At 43.9% G+C, this 12,059-nt stretch overlaps 1 protein-coding gene across 11 annotated transcripts; it reads right to left on the reverse strand.

The window, feature by feature from the left end:
- Positions 1-359: 359 nt before the first annotated feature.
- On the reverse strand, positions 360-12,038 carry RNF8 (ring finger protein 8). 11 transcript variants are annotated; one of them, XR_014227689.1, is made up of 9 exons: positions 11,880-12,036; positions 9,307-9,435; positions 7,041-7,781; positions 5,829-5,891; positions 4,892-4,981; positions 3,586-3,693; positions 2,378-2,589; positions 1,340-1,566; positions 421-506 (listed from the first exon to the last, which is right to left on the reverse strand). XR_014227689.1 is itself a non-coding variant. In XM_082307105.1 (9 exons), coding segments are annotated over exons 1-9 (1,476 nt in total). In that variant the 5' UTR covers positions 11,973-12,036; the 3' UTR covers positions 490-504. The 11 variants fall into 11 exon arrangements, 9 of the variants coding, with proteins under 9 accessions (XP_082163226.1, XP_082163230.1, XP_082163228.1 ...); XR_014227690.1 differs by having other exon boundaries at positions 469-506; positions 1,529-1,642; positions 2,385-2,589; positions 11,880-12,035; XM_082307105.1 differs by having other exon boundaries at positions 490-506; positions 1,529-1,566.
- Between the last annotated feature and the right edge of the window lie 21 nt (positions 12,039-12,059).

Below are 12,059 nucleotides of genomic sequence, written 5' to 3' on the forward strand. Positions count from 1 at the left end.
GGAAGCTGATGTACACATTTAAATATGTCATTCACTAAGGAAAGGGCAGTGACGCATACAAACTGTTACATTACACCGAGCAGGTCACAAGCGATCCTGGAAGCCTAGGTTTTGTATGTCAACCATCTAGCATAACGGCAGTTTGTTCTCTCACAATCCCAATTTTGTTTTAGAGATCAAGCTTCTGTACATTCATTTAAAAAATAAGGTCCTTGTTCCAAATGCTGCTAGTTCTCAGCTCCAGCCTCTTCAGAGTCTCTCCTTCCAGACGTCCAGTCCACTCATCCAGCAGCAGTCAACCGAACACCATTAGGTTGGTTCTGGGCAGCACACAGGCAAACGAGCCTCCAGTAACAGTGTTTAGATAACGTCGTAGCTTTCATTATAGTAAGAATCCTCTTCAGAGTCCTCACTGTCGCAACTGCTCATTGACAAGATGGAGTAGATGGAAGAAATGACGCTGCTGTCATTGTCTGTGGCTGGTTTCACCAACACATTCTGTTTCTCTGCATTCAAAACACAGACACGAAAGTTAGCAGTGACCACTGTACCCACAAACGCTAAATTACTAGCTCTCTTTGAAACTTACAGCCTCTCACTGTCAGTTTGCAGTAGGTCTTTCAAGCCGCAGGGCATAGGCCTTTTTCTTTTGCATTTTCAGCATTAAAAGAACAAAGGGTTGGGTTTTTTGTTTGTTTTCTTAAGTCTCCTATATGCCTTGTCCTGTTAAGATGGCACAGATGAGAAGGAGACATTCTCCATCCCTTCACTGGCACATAATTGGCAAGGGAAGCGGCTAACTATTGCAGTGCCTTGCCAGGTAAGGAAAAGGGAAGAAACAAAATGCGGTAAGGAGCTCTCAAACAAGTAATGGTTGTTCAGGATGCTTACGGCCCCATCAAAACCTCCACATATTTAAGAGCGCAAGCTGTCCTGTTGGTGCCTGTTCTACTAAGGCTCTTGGAAAGGCTTCTTGGGAAACTCTGACTGAGCTTCTCAAGTGCTACTTGCATCATTATTTCTCTTTCAGCTGGTTTCTTCTTAGGAATTGAAGTTTAAATAGACATATGGTTATCTTCATCTCAATCAAAACGTTTCCATCACTGAATAAAAAGACTGCACAGAAACAATTCATCCTTCTTCCCAAAGTGTGACATGGTGAAGCTCAATGATTTCCTACTAATAGTCGTTTATATAATTAGAGCATCTATCACATATGAAGGTAGGCTATGAGCTTATTTCCTTTTTGTTGAAACAAGCGTGAAGACCTCTGCTTTACCATACAGAAATGAAGTGGGCTCCAATGAAGACTCCACTTCATCCAATCACCATGAGCTACCTGATGAGACACTTCAACAGTGCTACGGCACACTCTGCAGATGTGCGTATTACACAAGAGCAGTGGCAGTTCTGCAGAGGTGAGAGCAATTCACGAAGCCGAGCTGGGCAGCCTCTGAGCAGTGTAGCATTTCCCAAGGGAATCACACTGAGTTGGTTAAATAGGTTATAATTTCAGGCTTGAACTAACACTGCTTAGCGATGTCATTCTGTGTCACCATGGAGAATCTGAAACGTTTCAAAAGCACCCTTCATTAGGTAAAAGGCTTGACACATTGCAAAATGAAGGATCATGCACTCGCCTCTATGAGGGGAAAACAAGACAATTACTTCAGGGAACACAACAACTGAAATTCATTAAGGGGTAGCAGGAAAAGACTTCTATATTTCAGCACCTAGATACCAGTATCAAGTGCTCTAGAAACAAAGTTGGCAGAGGGGAGCAGAATAGGAATACCCCACACTGGAGTTTCACTTAAAGCCATTGCTGTCATGCACAGTCTTTTAGCTAGAACTAGGCAAGAGGTTATGCATTTAAGCCACTGTGGCTTTAATTCTACAAAAATGAACGTGGCAGAGCAACTGCCACTTCAGCCACACACTTACATGACACACCAACGTTCCCTTCACAGATTTCCTACACAGATCTAGCACACAGAAGAGAATTCAGAGTTTCTCATCAGGCACTGCTCTGCTGAGTTTTTGCAATGATGTAGTCAATAGTTTAATCAAAAGGTGCCTGGTAAATTTTTCAAGGCCTGTTCCATACAGTTTTGCTTTTATTTAGTGATCTCTTTGAAACAGCATAACCTTTAGCATGGTTAAGTCGACTGTGGAATTCATACCGAAGTCTTTTTCCAAACTTTTTATTAATTTTATTTTACTGTGCAGTAAAGCTAGTTACACAACATATCTTAAAATTAATTTTCTCGTGTTTCTGCTGCATTCCCCAAGCATCTCCTTGGTATATAGGTGCCAAAGGAAGTTGTACAAAATAGATGGAATGAGAGATTGTACTCATCATGCCACATCCACCCACCTCTCACCTTTCCGCTCTCTGATAAGGGTCAGGCGATGCTCTTTCATTTCCGCATCCAGTTTTTCTACCATCCTGTCAATGCAGTTATCCAGCACCAGAGAGCGTGTCTTTGATTTGATCTCCTGCCTGCAGATAGGGCACTCCACTTTACGTTTCGTCCACTCGTTGATACAGTAGGAGCAGAAGCTGTGAGCACAATTCAGAGTGACTGCCTGTGGAATTCGACGGAAGGACACTTATCAGAGCATGCTCACACAAGCATTGTCAAGAAAAAAATACTGAAGTCAGAAAAACACTAGATTAACACTTCCTATAAGGGAAGTGGGGGGAGAAGCCCAAAGCCCCTTTTCTTTAGCCTTTGTAGGGGTTACACGCAAAAACTCTCCCATGCCAGAGCGCAGACAAGTTTTACAAGCTGGTTAATGGATTCACCGTAGATCATAGCAAGTCAGAAACACAGACAAAAAGAATTAATTCTATCGTAAGTTTCTCCAATTTGAAAAGGACAAATTATGGAAAAACTCAGATACTATAGAATAGCATCTTAAATTACTGAGAAACCAGAAATTAAAATTTCAGCTAGCTCTTAAGTCATTATAACAAGGCTAACTCATCAGGTTTCCTGTAGTAGAAATGAATGGAATGAAACTGACGTTCTAGCAAAACAGGAACAGAAATAACAGTCTACATTTCAGGCACAACCTATCACTTCTAGAATCAAATGAAAGCAGGCCAATTTCTCAAAGAAAGAGTTTATCTGAACAATATAAATGGTTCAAGACTTGACTGAACACTGCACCTCCCTTCCTTTACTAACCTCCTCCTAGATCTAAACCTGAAGCAGTCCAAACCTAGTCAACTTAAAGCAAGGTCCACCACTAAATGATTCTTCCCCACGCAGGCTGTCAGCAGCAGCTCAGAGCACCAGTTCAAAAACCCAAAACCGCTGCAAGCCTATATGCATTTTAGGATTAAGCACTGATCTCTATGCAGGTAGAGACACTAAAGCTGAACTTGCTAGCCAGGAGAAGAGTTAGGGCAGACAGAATGGATTTCTGGACGAACCCTTACCCACAACTCACTGTGGGTCTGTTGGGACTGTTAAACTAGTGAAGTAAAGAAATAAGCTTGACCGTTGCTTTAATAGAACTAGGGAAACCTTCTCAAGTCTCTTCTTTACTGGCAAACCCGTACCAGTTTAAGCATACCTCGATAAAGTGCTCAGAACAGATTGTGCACTGCAACTCATTCTCCAACACGTCATTCATCTGATTCAACACCTCTTCTTTTTGGGCTCTCACCTTTTCCTTCTCCTCCTAGTGGAAAAGTACATATGGCCACGTATCAACAAAGAACAAGGTTTTACTTAATATAATATTGGCAGGAAGTGTGTGTGCAGGGGAAAGTAGTACAAATAGAAAACCATGCAACTGCAAGTCTCCACATGTCAAGTCTGTGTCTATTATATACCCAGATCTGTAACCTCTCTCCTCTTTGTAGTCACGGCAGTATTGAAAATATTCCCACCCACTGTAGACAACTTACAAGCAAGAACAGCAGCTCTTACCAAAATTCCCTTCAGCCTAAAGAAACTACCATCTGGATCAATCTTTTCAGAATCTCTTTCAACCTCTTCCTGGCATGAGCTTGGCTTAAATCAAGAGAACAGTTCTGTTGATGTCTGATGTAGAGCGCAAAACACCCAACAGACAAAATACCTCAAATATTAAAAAAAGGAAGCATAAGAATTTAAAACATTTACTTGCATTTAACTGCCCAAAATTTTTTTTTTGTTTGGAGTTAAATTAGGCTCCTAGGTACCTGCTCTATCTTCTAAAAATAACAGAGAAATTCTTCCAATTGAAGCTATACTTGAAACAGCAACAGAGCTGCAAAGACAACATAAAAAAAAAAAACAAAACATAAAGCAAACAGCCAGAAGTGGATAATGTGATAATTTCCAAGAGTAAGACACAGGAAAGGAACTCCTTAATTATTTTCCACTCATCACCTTGCGTCAAGGGCAGGAAGAAATGTGGCTTATCTCATTCATTATTCAAATTCCATGTTGTTTCAGTCCTACGCTCCCTTGTAGGGCTGCTGGAACACTGCAGTTTTACTTGAATGCACTCAAACTCAAAATGAAGCACCTCACTTTTCAAACAGACTCTTCTTTTTTTCCAAACAGACTTTTTTTTTTTTCTTTTTTTAAAGAAAGGGTGGAATGGGCCCATTTCTCCTTCACAACACACAGTTCAGGTGCTCTGGGCTTTCTTTGTGATTGAGAAAGTTCTAAGTAATGAGTAATGACTGTTCAACACTAATTTATGAACAGGGCCAGGTGTATTCTCCCCTAATCCTGGAAACTAGAGGCAGCTGCCACCTCAAAATACAGGAGTTTTTCACTATGGGAGGCAAAGTACAGTCAAGACAAATGTTAAATAAACTATCTCCTCTGCTGCAGCATATCATGTTTCACTTATGAATAAAACTGAGAACTCTGTTATGCCTTACCTTAGTTTCTTCCAGTTCTTTATTCTTGGCTCGAATTATCTCCTCAAAATCTTTTTTACTACGGCTCAGTTCTTCCATCAAAGCGTGATGCTGTAACAACACCACCCCAGAAATTGTAAGAGTGCCATTATCCTATCCCATTAAATATATATGGCGATAATCGTGAGGTTCAGCATACCCATTTCTCCTAATCCCCTCCAAAAAGAGCAACACATGTCTATATGAGTTGGGGTGTTCAGGCAGTTTAGCCTTAACTTAAAATTGGAATGTAGTGCCAGTTGTTTATGACCTTCCCAGTGTCACGGCACCTCTCATTCCCTCTCCCAGGTTACACTTTAATTTCAGTTTGGTTTGACGGTCACCATTTTGAGCGCATCTGAGGCATTTGAGTATCAAGGGGTATTTGACACCTAAGGATCACAAAAACCTGTCACTGTATGCAGGGTTACCTGAAGCTGTTTTCAGATTAGCTTTCCAAAAGGAAAGGCCTTTTGGGAAAAGCCTAGGAAACCCAAGTGTGTGGCAATCTCTTTCAAAAACATTCCTAACCAAGAGTGAATTTTTTTTCATCTGGTTAAAATTGCCAAAACAACTTCCCCAAAACAGATACCCATCAGACAGACCTCACAAAAAAGCCCACCAGCCCAAGGACCAAATTGAAATTTAAAAAAATAAATAAATAAATAAATAAAAATATCACTGCAGCTACTTAATGCTTTCAATCTGAGTGCATATTCTCACAATATTTGCTGGCAAATAGCAACTCCCACAAAGCGAGGTCTGCCACTTTCTGACAGAAATTTGGTCTGTAAATGAACATCATCCAGTCTGCACCTAAGGCAAAGTCCTCATCTTCTACCGAGAGGCCACAGCAGTAAGAAAGATTTAAATATCCGAGTTACACAGTTAGACCAAACCTAGACTCATAACTACTTGCCTCTTGCAGGACCTGGGCCAGCTGCTCCTTCAGATTCTCCTCCCCATGTTGCCACTTTACTCCCTGGGCGGGGAAGGAAAAAAAAAAAAAATAAAGGCTTGAAGAAAGTAAAGGACAGAAAATGACTACTTTGCACACTCTCTTCAGAGGATATGCTTAAAGAAACAATGATGGTTTTCAGCAAACCCTGAGATGTCCCACTCTAGCGTTACATATGTATGACAGAAATTAGAGCTATCGTTTACTGTGCAGTTAAAATGGATATATCACTTACAGTTACATACTTGGAACACCTCCACGTTATTCCAGCTCTAAAGGCACCGCCATGTTCATAGAAGCAAAGAGGTCAGCAACAGCTTAAACATGAGAAAAAGCTGCGAGTCTATCTCTGAGCGCATTCAAAGAGGTCAGACATACCTACAGCTCCCGCTGAACTTCCCATTGACTTCCCATTGTGCCTAAGCACACAACTCCAGACTTTCGGTACTTCTGATACAGGTATCTTGCCTTTAGCAGCAGACTTTAAAGGAAGTAACTGATAAATTCTGAAACTCACTCCAAGATGAATTCTCACTTCCTTTAAACGAGATTTTGAGCAAACTCAAATAGAAAGACTTCAGTTTGTTATCTAAAAAAGCTACTTATCAACATACACATACTGCTTGAAGACACAGATTGCAAGAAAGAGTTTTTTGAAAGTATGGAGGGAAAAAAAAAAAAAAATCTCCCTCCCTCCAGGGATTAAAGCACTTGCTTGGCAAGGGAATGGATTTGCCATGCAAACTGGGCATTAATTCAGCCATATACCAAGAGAAATTCACACTTAAGGTGAATACTTTTCAACTTGTCTTCTCTGTAACCACAGGAGATCAGGCAGAGACTTTTGATCTTTTATTTAAAAACATGCTTTTTTATTAACTGAAATACTTTACTATCCTGCTGTAATGAACCTGTTTGTAAAAAAATTTAAAAAAATTATTTTGCACCTTTTCCCTAATGCCCCATGCAGGCCAATCCCTTCTGTCTCTGCACTTTCTTTTGGTACACATGCCTGGAAGTGAAATACTTCCATGACAATTTTAACAGGAGTAATTCACACAAAAGTTATTCGTGTTACAGTACGGTTCAAGATCTTATTTTGGATCAATGTCTTATATTAGGCATTCCATAAAAATGAAAAGACACAGGCCAAAAGGATTACCACCATTATACCTCTAGCTTCTGCTGCTCTTTAGAGAACGTCCTCTCCAGCTCTTCCACCTGCTGCTGATGATGCTCTTGTTCCACGCACAGCTGGTCCTGCAGCTCCCGCAGCTCCTGCTCCATTGCCAGGATCTCCTTCTGGGCACACTTCCTGCGCCTCTGCTTCACATTGAGAACTGCTGTCTGCTTCTCCTGCACTTTGACCTTTAACTTCATTATATCTACTAGAGTTTTCCTCAGCATTTCCAAGCCAGTCCATGACTGTGCGAGACCAGAGCCTTTCTGGTCCTTATGGGGGACAGGCACAGCTTTCTCGGAGTGCACAGGGCTACTACGCACTGGACCGCTATCCTCCTCACTTGGTCCAGGAGGAGGCGGCTTGACGTCTGTCTTCTCTGTTAACTGCTTGGCCTCTTCTACCCTTCCCCATGATTTACCCAAAGGTTCATTGTCACAGGACACTCTGTCTCTTTTGGATTTGGAGTTTGAAGGGCCTTCTGATCCAGACGTCTCAGATTCCTCCAAACTAAATTTACGTTTAGTTCTTGAACTCTTAGCTTTCCCCAGGTCATTCCTTTGGGCTAAAAAGGGTCTGATTTTCTCCCATTCCTCTTTAATTACTTCATACTCATATTCAGCAGTCTCTTTGTTTTCCAAAGGTACTCCCAACTGGATACGGTCTCCTTCAGCGATAGGATAGGCTTTTGAGGGATCCAGGCGCTGTTTGTTAAGCCAGACTCCGTTTAGACTCTGCAAACGAACAGAGAATCAGCAACATTTAATATGCAGTTACAGAGTCCGCTGCAAGTTATTTCTGGCAACTGTAAACTTATCCAGCCTCTTCAGTGTTGCAATCAGAACAAGCCACCTCTTTAAATAAATCTTGCGATATCCAATTTATTGGCTTAGTGTCCCATTTATTACAGTTATCACATTATATTATTTACCGTGCATTATTCCTGCATTACAGTTTTTGTGTACGAGCACTAAGAACAACATCAACATATGCACTTGTGCAGAAGGAAAAGAATGAACTCTAAGGGGAGGAAAAACTGCCCAAAAGCTTCAGAAATATAAACTAACCAATAAAAAGACCCCACAATAGATCATTACCAAGAACATAGAATATTGCAGTAATTTTTCTTGACAATGTCACCTGAAATTCAAGAAGAAACTAGAAAGGAAAAAGGAGCATAGCTTATACTGCTTAAAGAAAAAAAGATAGTTCTCCATAAATACACAGAGATATAAACAAGAAGGAAAACCTTCTCCTAGAGGTAATGTTCAAAGGAGAAAAAAGCTTTTTGAATCAGACACTAGCTCAAGAAATAGTTTTGAAAAACAGCAAAACTGATCTGTGCTCTAGATGAACTGCAGAATCATTAACAACTGATGCATCTCAAAGAGGTTCAATAAAACAACTTGACAAAATTGTAGCAGTGATAACACAGAGGAAGTGTTAGTAGCTAATCTACCATAGATGTTTCCAATCATGCAAAACCTGTAAGTTTTCAAGTTTATACAAGTACTGCAACAGTTTTAAGAGCAGTGTAATTTTAATAGTAGCCACTCCATTCCTTCTGACTAATCTGCTGTTGACCCAAACATCCTTCAAATCTGCACCACGTGTTGAACACTTTTTGTTCTACCAGTGCTGTTTTAAAGCAAGTTACTGATTTTAGCCTTCAGCCTGAATGAGAAAGTGGAGAGATCATGATATAAAAACCAGATTACTGAAGTCAAAGTGAGATGTAGCTGAGGACACTGATGTCAACACTTCATTCTAACCAGCTGAGGAGGACTTTCAGAAAAAACTCATTTGAACGTAACATGAAGCATGGTTTTTCTAACAATAGATTGTTGCTGTAGTTGATTACAATGAAAGCAATTGTGTCACTACAACAAGGAGTATCAGTTTATCCTTTCATTAGCAGTACATTATCCTTTTGAATACTGCCAAAATTCACAGGTTTGGTTTTTTTTAAGAGAGTAACACAAAACAGCTTCACAGACTGCAAAGTGCCCTTGGCGAGACTACACTTGTCTGAAAAATGCTAAACCCAGAGACAAGCCTATATAAAGCAATACGGTTTGCACCCCCATTGCAGCAGAATGAAGCTTCCTGCTGGAAGTGCACAACAGACAAGACACATTCCCATGGACCTTCTATCACACTTACACCATATTATATCATAGCCCATACATTGTTTGAGCCCAAACTGGGCATGCTCTTCAGTGAATCTCAGAGTAAAAGGTCTTTAACCAGTCTCTGTACCTTGTTGTCCTTGACAGTCCACTGCCCTTCTGCATTTTGCTGGAAAACACAGTGCTTACGGGAGATCATCAAGGGACAGGTTTTTGACACCAGCTGGTATGTGAGATCTAATCCTCGGCCTATAGTTACCTAAAAATAAAGCAGTTTAGTGACCACAATCAGCAACGACACGGTAAATTCAGTTTATGTGGTTTCAATTCAAGTACAGAAGAAATCCATCTAGATTAGCATCTTATAGCTATTTCCAAAGAGTTCAGGATAATATGGGTTAGTTGGGGTTTTTTGTGCATTTAAACTCAAGAGTAGATAGAAAATGGAAACCTACAAAGTTTGAAGCATTGTCTTTCCCATTGAGGAAAATTTGATTGCTCTAAGGCAGGTTACAGCCTTGGTTTCATGGAAATCTTTGTCAGCAACAAAGCTGCTCAAAGCCGCTCTGAATCCATCTGTGTCCTGCCTTATTCATTACCTAACTAAACACCATTTTTTCAAAACAGTACAATTGTTCATGGGTCTCAAGATTACTTCTTACCTTGTTCTTTTGCTAGCTGCATCTGTTCAACTGTCTGTAGACAGGAACGACACAGGAAAAAATAGCCCAGAAAATTGCCATCAAAAAAAAAAAAAAAGCATATGTGACCGTGCCCTAAATGCACAACACTTTTGTAAATCGCACCATCATTCTTAAGGCTCAGAAACTAAGCTACATGCAGTTCATAACCAGCAGTGAACGTGATCTAAATAATCTGATTAGACTCTAATAGCATCTTTGGAAGAAGGGACATAATTTAATCATACCGTTTCACAGTATCTTATTAAATCTGATCTAAGTGCAGGCTACCATTTAAAGCAGGACTTTGTTCTCCCTCCCTCCCTCCACTGCCTCCTTTGCAAGATCTGATAATCACGCACACTTTTCTTATTCATCTGTGCGTTGCACAAGTTTTCAGTCAGCTTATCATGTCATTAGACAACTGCATGGATCCAGTGTAGCCTTAGATGAAGGCTGCCCTTCTTTTCCCCTGCAATCCCAACTCATTCGCATCACATCTTCCAATTCCTACAAGATGCTGCAGTCAAAAAAAGTTCATTCGCTACACGTTACCTGAGCAGGTCTCACCTTGAGTTGAAAGCAAGAACTCGGACTCCCGTGCCATAGCTAAATGCAAGGAAGCAAACTAACATCGTGAAAGCAAGCGTAACTACGTTTGATCCCTACCTCTTCAATGCTTCATACCTGCTAGTGTTCTGTCAACGTGAATTGCGTATGTTAGAAGTACAGAGACTTGGTCAGATTCAGTTATAAACTCAGCTTTGCACTTGTCCCTGCAGTTGCAACAGGGATGCCTAACCCATGTGAACGATTCGCAGCGCCCGGTCACAGGCATCTGCCTGGCCTCACGCGCTAAAACAAGCGAGACCAAGTAGGGCCAGTCGCAAAACCTCCCCTCGACCGCGTTCGTTGAGCGAACCGCGACGAGGGGCTGAGGCGTTACCACCCGCCTGCCGGAGCCCGCTGCTGCCCACGGCAGCGCCGGCAGACCGCAGCACGGCCCCGCGCCTCGCCGCTGCAGCTTGGCACCGACGGTTAAGCCCCCAGCGAGAGCAGCTTGCGCTGGCACGCCGGCCGGTCCCCGGGCCGGCCTGCGGTACCGGGACGCCGTCAGTCAGTCCCCCCGCTGCCTGCGACAAGGAACGTAGCGCTGCGCAGTTAAGAGTAACAACGCCTTGAACGAGATTCTCTGCAGACAGAGTAACAACGCCTTGAACGAGGTTCCCCGCACGATCAGCCGAGCCCCGGCTGCACGTTTTGCAGCTGTGTTAAGGCGAGCCCTTCGCTGAGCGCGCTTGCACACCTCGTGGCTTCGAAGCCACGGCGGGAGAGCGACTATACCTTTGCTTGAAGAGCTGCCTAGCGCTGAAAGGTGAGGCAAGGGGGTCTCCTTTTGCCACGCGTAAGGAGCAAGGTCCGGCAGCGCCGCACCGCAGGGCAGCCCTCCGGCAGCGGCCGCCCTCCGCAGCCCCGTTCGCTTGCGGGGCTCCGGGGAAAGAGCGCGGGGACCCACCCGGGCTCGTCAGTGAAAGAACACGACCACCGGAGAAGGGTTCACCCCTACCCCGCCGAAGCGGATTTAAAACATGACCTCGTTTACACCTGAGTAACTTAAGCCACGAAACTCAAATACCTTAGGTAGTTAACCACGCCAAAGCATCACCTCGTCAATTAGGCTGAGGATGCCGCGTCCCCCCCCGCCCCGTTGCCGTCACACAAACAACTACGTCAATACCAGACCGTGCTACAAAACGCCAGCCGCGCAGCCCTGGCGAGCGGGACTCCGGCGCCGCCGGGCCCGCACCGCGGCAACCAACAACCGCCGCTCGTTAAGCGGGGCGGGGCGGGGCTTCGCTCTCCTCGGAAGCGTGTTAAGGAACAACGACGCTCCGGAACAAAGCGCCGGGGAGGAGCAGGCCGCCACGGGGCTCCGGTAACGCCCCCCCGCCCCGGGCGGCGCGGATGGCCGCGCCTCGGCCGCCCCCCCCGTGCCGTGCCGTGCCGTGCCGTGCCGGCTCACCTGCGTGCCGGCCTCCAGCAGGAGCCAGTCGCCGCTGGCCCCGACCCGGCGGAGGCACCAGGCCAGGCGGGAAGCCCCGCGCGCCGCCGCCATGGCGTCCGCCCGCCGCGACAGGCGGGAGCAATCGCTGCGGCGGCGGCGCCGGCGCTCTCGCGAGACGAGAGAGGGCGCAGCGGCCGC

The sequence above is a fragment of the Platalea leucorodia genome (assembly GCF_965183815.1).
Source record: "Platalea leucorodia genome assembly, chromosome: 3".
In the NCBI taxonomy this organism is placed as follows: Eukaryota; Metazoa; Chordata; class Aves; order Pelecaniformes; family Threskiornithidae; genus Platalea; species Platalea leucorodia.

Coding starts and splice junctions, on each gene's coding strand:
- RNF8 (XM_082307100.1), bottom strand. CDS start 11,972: ATGGCGGCGGCGCGCGGGGCTTCCCGCCTGGCCTGGTGCCTCCGCCGG. Junction 2,590..3,585: donor GTTCTGAGCACTTTATCGAG/GTATGCTTAAAC, acceptor CGAATTCCACAG/GCAGTCACTCTGAATTGTGC. Junction 507..2,384: donor CCTTATCAGAGAGCGGAAAG/GTGAGAGGTGGG, acceptor TTTTGAATGCAG/AGAAACAGAATGTGTTGGTG.